This window comes from Trichosurus vulpecula, chromosome 2 (genome assembly GCF_011100635.1).
Source record: "Trichosurus vulpecula isolate mTriVul1 chromosome 2, mTriVul1.pri, whole genome shotgun sequence".
Lineage (NCBI taxonomy): Eukaryota > Metazoa > Chordata > Mammalia > Diprotodontia > Phalangeridae > Trichosurus > Trichosurus vulpecula.
This window is the reverse complement of record NC_050574.1, coordinates 458,743,373-458,756,720: the sequence shown is the minus strand read 5'-3', so window position 1 is coordinate 458,756,720 and position 13,348 is coordinate 458,743,373. Positions and strand designations below refer to the sequence as shown.

Below are 13,348 nucleotides of genomic sequence, written 5' to 3'. Positions count from 1 at the left end.
CAATAAGAGGTTTCTTTATGTTACAGAACTAAGACTCTAACATCATCTCTTTGACTACATTCCACAAGCAACTACATCAGGGGATAGTACTGTCACAATTAAAATTAAGGTAATCTGAAGCACAAAATTCCAAGCATTATCAATTTATTAGAAAAGTATGAATTTAATAAGAAATAGGGTGTCAGCCTCCTTATCAATAGCTAAGACTCTGAGGTGGGGTTTACAAATAATTTTTACAGACAAAAGGAGGACCCATAGTAAAAGGTAGCATCACAGATGGGAAAAACAATATAAGTCTCTGGAGACCAAGTATGCAGGGCTAGCAGCCATCCCTCTTTCCATTTTGTGGCTGACTGTTGGATCTACCTGCAAGGTTAGTTACTGGCACATAGACAATAATTCAGACTTCCTTGAAGAACACAGATAATAGACAAGACTTCCTTAAAGATCAACTAGTGGGATAGAGATCACAGAATTCCTTGACATATAGACCACCGATTTCACAGAAAAACTGAACTTTTAAACTTAACTCAGAGACAATAAAACATGACTTAGGCAATTGCAATCAATTATGAAGTAGAAACAATTTTTGTTTTTTTAGTGTCAAACTGTGAGGTACATAACAGGTCCCTTCAGACAGCTGAAGTCAGGTCAAACATATCAGTGCCTCAAATAAAAATTCAAGGCAAAACAGTGAGAGCTAATATAAAAGGTATATACAGGGATCACAAATACATGGAAAAAAGCATGAAATGTTCATGGTCCCCTCTATTTGATCAGCTATCCAAGGATGCCTAATTTAATATGCTAAAACATCTTGTGTGGTCAACAGAAATAATTAACAGAAGATTAACATGCTATTGTATTCTATTCTAATTCTTCTATTGTCAACAGTTCATTCATTCTATATGTGTGGCCCCTATAAAAAAAACTATAAAAAGACAATCTAATCAAAAAAAGCATAAGGTAGATGACAAGTATCAAATTTTCAATTGTTTTAAGAAAAAATGCACAGGAGGCGGAGCCAAGATGGTGGCTGGAAAGCAGGGACTTGCCTAAAGCTCTCCCCCAGGACCCTCCAAACACTGATAAAAAATGTCTCTGAACAAATTCTAGAACTGCAGAACCCACAGAATAACGGAGGGAAGCAGGGCTCCAGCCCAGGACAGCCTGGATGGTGACTGGGTAAGGTCTATCGACCAGAGGTGGGAGCGGAGCAGAGCAGAGCCCAGCAAGGGCTGTGCCAGGACCAGCAAGACCGGGAGCCAAGGGGAACAGGCCCTTAGCACTCTGAATCACTGAGCTGTGGCAGTTACCAGACTTCTCAACCCACAAACACCAAAGACAACAGAGAAGGTTAGTGGGAAAAGCTGCGGGGGACAGAGTGAAAGGAGTTCGTGGCTCGGCCAATACCGCGGGGACAGCAGGGGTGGTGCGGCTACAGAACTACAGCTGCAGCTGCTTTTGCATGCAACTAGGAAATAAGATACACAGGCTATGGGGCACAGAAATCTGTCTTGCTCTACAACAAAGGGAAAAGGGGATGGGGGGGACAGAAGGCAGGGCTGACTGGGGAACAGGGCAATCAGAATATATGCCATTTTGGAGCGGGGGGGAAGGTAGAAATGGGGGGAAAATTTGTAATTCAAACTTGTGAAAATCAATGCTGAAAACTAAAAATATTAAATAATAATAAAAAAAGAAAAAAAGAAAAATGAACAAGAATTTTTGTAAAGCAACAGCTGTATCTAGCTAGTAGGATCAATTCTTAACAATTCTAGTAGGATTACATTGGACTATGCAAAACAGGAGAGAGAGTCAAGAGTCAAGATGGTGGAGTAGCAAGAAACACATCAAGCTCCCCACCAAAACTCAACCAAACAGACCTAGAAAAATCACACAGATCGAATCCTGACAGAGAAATCAAGAAAAAGTCACAGAGTCATTTTTCCAGCCTAGATGGGCACAGGGAGAAAGATGGAGGTCTGCAGACCCTGGGAAAGGGTCTGGCCAGAAGCATTCCTGCTCATGGGGAGAGGCTGTTCACACAGAAGGTCCGAGAGCCATACTAGGCCACCCCCCAGGGAACCAGGACAGCTTTGTCACCCACTACCCAAATCTGGGTCACAGACATACGGAAGAGTAGGGAAGGAACCTGTATATAGGGGTAGCATTGTCAGTAGGATGTCATGGAAGACCTTGGGAAATGCACTGAGAAAGAGCAAAGTCCCAAAGCAAGCAGCAGCTTGGCTCAGATCACCCACCAAGGATGCAAAAGCCACAAACTCAGAAGAAGAGAATGACTTGAAAACATCTACAAGCAAAGGTCTCAAGAAAAACATAATATGGGCAAAAAATTCGACTAGAATTCCTGGAAGAAAGGAAGCAAGTTAAAAAAAAAGAATTAAAAATGTTTTTTATAAATGAAATAAATGTTAGAAGAAAAAAAAACTAGTAAAGAAATGAGAATTATGGAACAAAAAAATCAGAAAGATAATTAACAGCTTGGCAAAAGAGGTACAAAACCTTGCCCAAGCAACAAACTCTGAGAACATTAGAATGGATTAAATAAAAGCCAATGACTTCAACAATAAGAAAAATTAAAACATTATCAACTTTTAAAAATGTAAGAAAATGTTAAGCTATCGCATAGCAAAAACAACTGACCAAGAAAATAGATTAAAGAGAAAAATCTGTAAGAATCACTGCAGTACCTGAATGCCACAAGCAAAAATAAAAAGTCTAGACACAATATTTAAAGAAATCTTAAAAAAAAATCTCTTAGAGCAAGAGAGCAAAGCAGAAACAAAAAGACTTAACTAATCACCTCCCCAAAAGACTCCAAAATGAAAACTCTCAGGAACATTATATTATAGTCAATATCCAGAGCTTCCAGGTCAAAGAAAAAATAGTATAAGTAGTCAGAAAGAAAGAATTCAAGTGCCCAGGAACCACAGTCAGGATCACATATGATTTAGCAGCCACCCCTATAAAAGAGAAGAGATCTCAGAATAAAAGATGAAGGCTTATATCCAAGAATAACTTGCCTACCAAAACTATGTATAACTCTATAGAGGAAAAAAATGGACCTGTAATAAACTAGAGGACTTTCAAGCAATCCTGATAAAAAGACCAGAGCTGAGTAGAAACTGTGAAGTTCAAAAACAGGAGTTAAGAGAAACATAATAAAGGCAAAAGGAATAAATAATTAAATGGAGTATGACAGAAGACAAACAGCAAGTGTGTCAGTACAGCTGGATTACAGCACATATGGAAGGCATTAAATTGTAAGAGGGGGCCAGGTTATTAAGAGCTCTGAATTCCAAACAAAGGATTTGTGATGTTGGGAGTAACAGGGAATGACTGGAGTTTACAGACTAGGAGAATGCCATGTTGAGACTTGTGCTTTAGGAAAATCATTCTGGCAGCTATGAAAACATTCAGTGATATCACCATCAAAATGGCCACACAGATGATCTAAATACTTCTTCAGTTCAATGTCAGAGTATCTTTTGGTACATGTTCTAGAGGGATGGGTACAGAGGAGAGAACAGAATCTGGACTCAGACCACCTGAACTCAACATCCTGGCTCTCTCAGTTCTGACCTTGGGCAAGTTAAGGAAGCAGGACTATATGACTTCTAAGGTCCATTGTAGTTCTATGAATTCTATGAATGCACATTTTATATAAAGGCACCTACATACATATTGTGTGCACATGTGCGCACACACAGCCCTAATTGTTTTTTAAAACCCTTAAAATATGAGACGGGTGAAGTACATTAAGAATATACATGGAATCTTCAAAGTTTACTCGGTAAGTGATATGATCAGAAATATATGATGCCACATACTAAAAAGAGAGTCAAAAAGTTGATTCCTTACATGATTGTCCTTTGTGGTCTTCATAAGGTGCTGTATAGTTGACTTCAACTCATTTCCTGACATCGTGGACACCACCACTGAATAAAACAATGCCACCAGTTCTCGCATCTCTTCCTTATTCGTATTCATAAGACTCTGAAAATGTGCAGAAGAAGGGAATAAGAGATAAGAAAGGTGAGAATTCTTCACCGTGACAACAAGGTTTAAATATTTTTTTTTGTTTGTTTTTGTTTTTGGAGGGGGGAAGGCAGGGCAATTGGGGTTAAGTAACTTGCCCAAGGTCACACAGCTAGTACATGTGTCAAGTGTCTGAGGCCGGATTTGAACTCAGGTCCTCCTGACTCCAGGGCCGGTGCTCTACTCACTGAGCCACCTAGCTGCCCCTTAAATACATTTTTGTGAAATGTAAGTACAAACTATCTGATACAGTAACACGGGCAAACTGCACTTGAAATGTGAAAATAAAGATAAGCAACAGTAAGGCAAATGATGCCTGACGAGCGTTCTGATCTGTTTGGTGCCTAGAGGAAGAATACTCAATCATTCAACCATTTCTTCCAAGTGAAAGAGTCACAATGACACACTACCACATAATAGAGCGTAGGACAATCTGATGATTGCTAAACAACTTTCACACCATCAACTGGCAAGAAGTAAAAATTAATTTACTCTTATTTCACCAATAAAGTCAAGTTATACAACAGGTAATGTGTAAAGCAAACATCAGAGAAAATATAAAAAAATAGAAATCTAATTAAAAAGAATAGAATAAAATAAAATTGAGAGCATTTTTCTATTTTAACTCTAAATCACTTCCTGGCCAATATTTTCCAATAAATACAGACACTATTTGGGTAATAGGTTAGTAGGGCGCTTTAGGAAGAGTGAAATGGCCTAGGAGGGAGATGGCAGGTCAAAGCAACCATGTTATTTATCAGCAGTCAGACTGGGCTTATGTGTAGCCAATGTACTTCCAAACTATTTGACTCAAGGAGACTCAGCCTTAAAATATATAAATTAATACATTTTTGAAAAAAATTAAGGGTAGGGAGTTGGTAGATAGTGAAACAAGAAAAGTATCAATGAAAATTAAATTAAATTAAAACAGATGAGAACTTAAGGAAATTCAGGAGGATATACCAATAATCGGGAAAACTGTATTCCTCTTGTGCCAAATATATTCTTTAAAAAACATATATAAAAAGAAGTTCAGTTACATATACAATCCTTTTTCTGATCTCTGTATACTGAAATGCTTACATTTGTTGTTATAAGTTCATAATAAAAAAAAACAAATTTAAAATAGAAACAAATCTTTTAAAACTTTCATTTCTTTACAGATTTACAATCCACAACCCCATAAAGGCTTCCGTAAGTTATCTATTTTGCTCTGACTCATTTTATTCCCCATAGTGACTATGGCCAATATTTTCTTATCACATCGAACTCTCAATTAGATTCCTCTCCTGCTCCCGCAAGGCAGCTACATGGTAGAGTGGTTAGAGAGCTGGGCCCAAATCTCACCTCAGATACTTACACTGGCTCCTCGTCTCGCTGACCCTTTGAACTCTTACTGTCAGTATTTCAAGATATTTTTCTTTTCCATCTCCTCACTCTATGCTCTCTTCCATGAATAGCTCAACTATTATCTCGATGTCGGCTACATTCCTAGTTCTAGTCTCTCCTGTTGCCCCTTCTAAGCTTGAAACCTGTGTCTCAAACTGCTTATCGCTGAAGGCTAGTGCGGAGGCTTGAAACTAAGTCACACATGAATCAATGGGGAAAATAAGGGCCATCTGGCCTGGAGTTTTTAGGGAAAGACACAATAACCAGATTCAAATACTTTCACTCTAACATGGTGGATGATGATTTTATTTTACCTTTATTGATAACCTATCAACTAAAAGAGTACAATAAAGCCATTAGCTTGGAAAAAGGAATGGACTCAGAATGAAAAGATCTGGGCTGAGCTGCTACACGGCTAATCCCCGACCTCTCATCTGTAAAACGAAGATGCTACAAGGAAAATACTTTGTGAATATGCTATGCAAACATCACTGGTCATTATTCTTTGGTCCGTAAGGAATATGCCTCTGACAATGATAGCCCAAAACAATCCAGAGAATTATGTTGGCATTTCTCAAACATGGGATCAGAAAGGTCCAAGAAAGAATTTTCAAGGGGGTCATAAAAATCTACCTTATAGAGATCCTTGAATATGTTTCATGGTGGTAAAAATTACAAGATGATCTAAAAGTTTTTTTTTTATGGTAGGGGCCCATAAAGAAGAGTGAGAGGAGTCCTAGTAAGAAGAAAGGTCATACGAGCCAAGTTTGAAAAACACTTAAATTTAACTTAAGTTAAACTAGTATTTTCTGAAGAATCATCAGAACCAAACATACGCATGCACTGAAATTACCTTTATCCAGTCTGTTTTATCTACAAATTTGGTTGCCAGTTTTTCTGGATAGACGGAAACAGCTTCCAAAAGACAATACATGACAGGCAATCCTAGACAGAAATTCAGAATCATATTAAAAACCATCAGAACCAACAAATACACATTTCATCATATAATCCCTAAAGTTCTCTCAAAATTCTTTGAAGCTGACCATTATAGAGTGCGCTGCTCTAAAGACGAGATCTTATCACTTCTCAATTGTGCATGGCAAGTATCACCTCAAGGGTCCACATTACTGTGACTTAGGAAGCAAGCTAGGTGGCACAGTAGATAGAACAGCTAGGCTTGGAGGCAGGAAGACCAGAGCTCAAATCCAGCCTTGGATGCTTAACTGGCTGTGCAACCTAAGTCCCACAACCTCCGTTAGCCTAAGTTTCTTGACCTGTAAAATGGGGATCATAACAGCACCAACCTCTCAGGGTTGTGGTGAGGATCAAATGAGATGTCGGTAAAATGCTTAGTAAAGTGCCCGGCACACAATAGGCACTGTATAAATGCTAACTATTACTATATTTTGTTGTCCTCATTACCATCATCATTAAAATAAATGTCAAAGAAACCAAGGGAACTGAGCTTCTTGTTTTGGAATCTGTGAACTTATGTTTTAAATACTCTGATAACCATATTTCAATGTAATTGGCTTTCTTTTTAATTGCATATATTCTATTTTATGCATTTAAAAACATTCTGAGAAGGGCTGAGAATAAGACTAGGCCCATGGGGTCCATTACGAAAGAAAGGTTAAAAATCCCAGCATCAGAATTTCAGTCTAAATGTATAAAAGAATATTTTTTCCTTTGCCCATCTAATATGTCATTATGATCTTCACTTTGGAATGGCTTTATTAATTACTATATAACCTGAAAATTCCCCAAGAAAATCTCTTCTTTTGAGTCAATCAACAATTCCCTTCCTTTCTTTGGGAAATCTGGTTTTGCAGTTATAGTTTTAAAAACCTTCAGACTCAAAGATGACCTCTGTCACCATGAAGGACAAAGGTGACCATTATATGACCAATTGATGTGACACCACAGAAAATTTTGGATAGACTATATAAATATAGATAAAAAAACTAAGCTTTTAACAAAAGTTAATTCCAGTAAATCTGAGCATAAACTGAATATGTTCCCTTTAATTTCACAAGTGAAATATGAGAATCACCTAAATTATTTTTGTAAGATCTTTATTGTTTTTCATTAGCACTGAGGTTTCTTACCTCCAACACCTGCTAAAAGCTGCTGAAGGAGGCCAATATAAATCTGTACCGGGTTGTTTTCCCCACCCTTAGTGGAAGATGATGATGTTATGTGGTTGCCAGACATTAGGTTTCTTATGTAACGACCAATTGCTGGGGCATGGTCTTGCATATCTGCCAAGCTCTGCGAGGTAGGAACCACACCTGCACTGTGAGCAAGACACATTCGCAAATACAGGACTATCTGAGGAGAGAAAAAAGAAGACTCTAGATAAGCTACTCAGAAAATGTAGAGGAACAATAAGGCTTCCAGCTTTTCCAATTTACCTTCACAAGAACTTAAATTTCCTTAAGGTAGCTATGAAAAAATGACTGTGAAATGCCAATTACTTCAAGCCACCAAAATGTGTTAAACACAATTAACAAATAAGTATGCAATTCTGAGTTACAAAATCCAAAATCAACTTTGGAAGTCATGCTGATTTAGCTAAAAATTGCTATTTTTATGAGCCAAAGACATAAGACATATAGGTAGGCAGAAATCTGGGACAATGTTTAGAAAAACTACTATGATCAAAAAAGATTCCTAAACCTTGTCAATTGTCACTAAGGACAACGCAATAAAGTGATTAACTTAGGGCGCCACAGGACAAACTTCAGTCAGTATCGGTTAAGAACATTGATACTGAAGGAAAATCGAATATATTTTTAAGGAATGTTATCAAAATTTTAAGAGTCTTACAGGATAAGCGATTGTTCTTTAAGAATATTTTATCTATTGATATTATGAGGACTTGGGCAAGATAACCCTTTAAGATCAATTTCATTTTTATATGTCTATAAACTTATAACTAAATTTCTCTGAATGCAGTAAATTATACTACACATTACACTGTTTCTCTTGATCTTCAAAACTTTTCTACGAACATAAACAACTACTACTTTATACAGATTATAAAATTTAAAACTATACTGTTAAAAAAATTCCTAGTTTTCAGCAAATATAAGTATATGGATTGTTAGTTACTGGTTCCAATGTTGTGAGGTTCTAACTATTATACCTTACTTTGAATTGACAACACATAGTTATATTCTTCTTTTGTCTTTGATAAGACTCATCCCTGTCCTTAGGTTTAAATCAGACTTTTACCCATAAAACACAAAAAACTTGAATTGGAAGAGAAAGGGCCACATTATTTGAAAAAAAAATTAAGTAATACAAAGAGCATTTCACAACTATGGCTTAATAACACACAGAAACACATAAAGCAGAGATGATCATAAGACAAAACAGATCTTTTGGATTACATAAAACTGAAAAGCTTTCACATGAATAAAGTCAATGAAGACAGAGTAAGAAAAGAAACCACTGAATGGGGATCACTTTTTAAAGCGAATCACTGATAAAAGTCTGAAGTTCAGGCTGTATTGGGAACTTAAGTTTAATTATAGATTTATCAAAGATACAAATACTTAACACCGAGAACTATTTTTTAACAGATAAGAGATCAAAGGACAAGAAGTTTCAGAAAAGTTGCAAACCATAAATCATTACTATGTGAAAACATTTTAAATTACTAATTAAGTAAGTAAGAAGTTGGGCGGTGCAGTGCCACACCTGGAGGCAGGAAGACCTAAATTCAAATCTGGCCCCAGACAATTAATTGCTATGTAACCTTGGGCAAGTTGCTTAACCAATCTGTCTCAGTTTCCTCAACTGTAAAATGGAGATCAGAATAGCACCTACCTCTCAGAGTTGTTGTGAAAATCAAATGAAATATTATTTGTAAAATGCTTAAAGAATTTTGGAATACAATATTCCAAAAGTTTAAAAAAAAATCTGAGAATTTAGAATAACTTATCCTGCAAAGCTGAATGTAATTCTGCAAGGGAAAAAAAAAGGACCTTAAGAAACTAAACAGGTAGTCATCAAATGGAAATAATAGCTGAACGAACTGTGGTACATGAATATAATAGAATATTACTGCACCAGAAGAAATGATGAAAGAGATGATTTCAGAGAATCCTAGATACTACGAACCAATGCAGAGTGAAGTGAGCAAAACCAGAACAATCGCTAAGATGACAAGAACATTGTAGAGAAAAACAATTTTCCAATACATGAGGTGTTCTTGCTTAACCATTTTTCTTTGTTATAACAAAGGGTACATTTAGCAGAGAGAAGGGTATTTCAGGAAATAACTGTGATGTAAAAACAAAACCAATCAATGAAACTTTTTTTTAAAAAAAAAAACTTGCCTATTTCTAAAACTTGCTTCTTAAAAAGCAGTGGACTGGTTGAAAAATTCAGTGTGTATATATGCATGTTCAAGTGCATACATACATACATAAACATACATTACCAACTCACAAATGTGTATTTAAAATATTTATAAAAATCAACGCTCAAAATGAAGTGAAAACTCTACCTCTCCAAACGTAGCTGGATTAAAAGGAAGAACGGCAGTCCCTGTCATATATTTGGCTGGAGTTTTCATTCGATGTGAAGCCTAAAGAAAAGGACTATGTCAAAAAAGTAGGATGTAGGAGAGAAAAATTATTAAAAATGATGCACATGTGAAATTTACAGGTCACAAATAAGTTTTGTGGCAACAAATTTAACACATGTTGAATATTCAGAAGGCTTTGTTTCTAAAACCGTAGTATCTACTCCATAAATTACATCATAGGTATAGCAATGCTACGCTATATCCAGGTCTCCCCATACCAGCTACCACAAGGGATAATAATAAATCCCTTGTAAATATAGATAGAATGTGACAATGTGATAAAGGGAAAGAGAGAGGGATTTTAAGAAAATACCATTCATTCATCCAACAAATACCTAGTGAACATCTATTTAAGCAAGAACCTATATGGGGGCAAAGCAACAGTAACCTGTATTATCTCCCTCACATATGTTCAGTGACGTGTGCTTTCGGTCATGAAAACACTACGATAAGGTTAATGTGATGGCTGACTAGATGAGTGGGAAGATCAGGCCAATGGAACTGACAATTCTATGGGTCAGCTAAGGAGTACAGTGAATACAGTACCAGGGCCTGAAGTCAGGAAGATCTGAGTTCTGATCCAGCCTCATATACTTGCTGGCTACGTGAACCTCCGCTTGCCTCAGTTTCCTCAACTATAAAACAAAGTTAATAATAGCTCCTACTGCCCAGGGTTGTGAGGATCAAATGATGCAACATCTGTAAAGCACTCACCACAGTGCCGGGCACAATAAGCCCTATGTAAATGTTAGTTATTACCATCATTCAACAGAGAGCACAAGCGAGGAAAAAAGAGACCAAAAGTCCTGCTGTCTTCAACTGCAAAAGGGTGTTTTTGAAGGTTTGTTCTCTACTTTTGCCTCCAAAAGAGAGCTGTATGTCTGCTTTTAAAGCAGATCTGGCTGTTGGAAAGAGTCTTTCAGTTTTGACATTAAAAAAAGCCACGCAACACAGCTCAAACTATCACAAGAGTGGCACATCACTGTTTCACATATACCAGCTTCATTATGTTTTTGAAGTTCAGCAATTTTTGATTAGGTCATACCGAAAAACAAACTTTCCGATACCTTCTTACCTCTATCAAGAGCTCAGAGATGCACACGTCATTAAAATAGTTCAGTTAGACTCTGTTCAGTCTAAGTATTTACATTCAATATCAGTTTTGTGGGTTTTTTTTTATTATATTTCCTATTCAATCTTGTTCAACCATTTGTTACTTTAATTAATGTGAAAAGAATAAAGGCAAAATACTTAAGTTTCATTATAGATTTATCAAAGATATAAATTTATCTGAAGTTACATACTGTACCTTCTCTTGAATATAGTGTACCATTTCTGGGAAGGAAGGCATTTGCTTGTTAGTACTTTCTTTTTCATTTTTTCCCGGAAGAGTTCTTAGTACACGCTGTGCTTCTCCATGGACTTCTTCTCGTCTTTCAAAAGAAGATGAGAAAAGGTAAAATAATTATCAACTAGAAGAGAATGAATTTTTAATAAATAACATAGTACAATTAAGCAATGGCCTGGGGTTTTCTTTAAACAAATTTTCTTGTTCTTCTATAACACCCTATAGGCTCAAATATATTATAAACAACTTACTCTGACTCTTAAAGATGAACTACTCTGTCACTTTACCTTTATTCTATAACCAGAGATGTAAAGTATTCAATTAGTGTTTATTATGCAACAGACACAGATGAATTATGGATCAGGTATATAAATGTGAAGAATGGAACAAATCCTCTACTCTGAAAAATGAAATAAATTGGGGCAGCTAGGTGAATAGAGTGAATAAGGCACTGGCCCTGGAGTCAGGAGGACCTGAGTTCATATCCGGCCTCAGACACTTGACATTAGCTGTGTGACCTTGGGCAGGTCACATAACTCCAAGTGCCTTACCTCACCCCTCCAAAAAAAAAAGAACAAAATAAATTATGGATCACTCTTCATTAACCACCTCCTACAAAAATAAAACCACTTTACATTTCTAAGCATCGTTAAAATCTCTTTTTTTTTCATTACATTCTCGATAAAGTAATATTTAACTGCCAAAGTACAAGCCTACATGTACTAGGAGTTGCAACCATATACACTGATATGACATGTATTATCCTTGATTCCTCTCCATCCTCCTCTTACTACTAATTATAAACAGAGATTTAAAATAAAAAACTGATTTTGCACAAGGACTATATTGAATACCTAGAATATATGAAGTGACAAATAAGCTCTGGAGGGAAGAACTGGAAAGGAAATGTTGTTTGTAACTTCAAGCTCAGGAAGTGGCAAACTTTACCCAAGAAACAGAGTTCCTGAAAACTGTAATAAAGCAAATGAAATCAATGGCTCTCATAAGAATGTAAGAAATATTAGAACAAAATCAAAAGATTGAAAATAGAACAAAATGTAAGCTGATATAAAAAAAGAACTGACATAGAAAATAATACAAGGAGAAATGTTAACAATCACTAACGTCCTAAAAACCATTAAAAAAACAAACAAACCTGGGTACTCGTTCAAGAAGTCATAAAATTGACCAGATCAATTAGAACTAGTGGGCAAACTTAAGATAGAAAAAATCTACAGCTCAGTCCCTGAAAGAGCCAAGAATGACAGACAAAATCGAGACTCCACTTCAAAGAAAAAAAATGCCACAAGCATACATGAAAAAACATTTCAAGTACTAAGGAACCACACAGTAAGGCTCATATAAGACCTAGAAGATTCTACCATAAATAAGAAGATATCTTGGAATACAATATTCCAAAAGGCAAAAGATATAGGATTACAAACTAGAATAACTTACTCTGCAAAGCTGAGTAGAAAGCTACTGAAGGAAAAAAAAAAGAGAGTGAAAGAACAGAATAGAGGACTTTCAAGCATTTCTGAGGAAATGATAAGTAATGAATAAGAACTTTGAAATTTAAACTCAAGAGTCAAGAGAAACCTAGATAAGTAAATTTATTTAAGCATTTGGAAAGGGGTGTGTGATATTGTAGCATTAAAATTCTATTATTGGATGAAGGAACAAGTGTCTTTTCAGTACCTTAATGCTTTTAAAAGCCTTAAATAAGTAAAAAAAAAAAGGACATAGGGATGGATTGATTGCTCTCAGGTTTGGAGAGAGAAAAGGAATGCAGGTGTAAATGGAACTCATAAAAAAAGGAGGAAAATGGGGTAGAACTTGTTCTTTATCATAACTGGGATCTAAGGGAACAGTCTACAACACGAAAGAAGGAGTGAGGAGAGTGGGCATCAGAAGAACCTTAAGATCTGAAATGGGAAGGATAATACCAA

At 36.2% G+C, this 13,348-nt stretch overlaps 1 protein-coding gene across 1 annotated transcript in view; it reads right to left on the bottom strand.

The window, feature by feature from the left end:
• Window positions 1-13,348, bottom strand: part of ECPAS (Ecm29 proteasome adaptor and scaffold) — a 116,291-nt gene that overhangs the window by 55,581 nt on the left and 47,362 nt on the right. The window contains exons 6-10 of the mRNA XM_036747843.1: window positions 11,361-11,484; window positions 9,971-10,051; window positions 7,563-7,785; window positions 6,305-6,396; window positions 3,886-4,020 (exon numbers count right to left, since the gene is read on the bottom strand). Coding sequence (XP_036603738.1) covers window positions 3,886-4,020; window positions 6,305-6,396; window positions 7,563-7,785; window positions 9,971-10,051; window positions 11,361-11,484 — 655 coding nt within the window. The remainder of the gene's footprint in view (window positions 1-3,885; window positions 4,021-6,304; window positions 6,397-7,562; window positions 7,786-9,970; window positions 10,052-11,360; window positions 11,485-13,348) is intronic.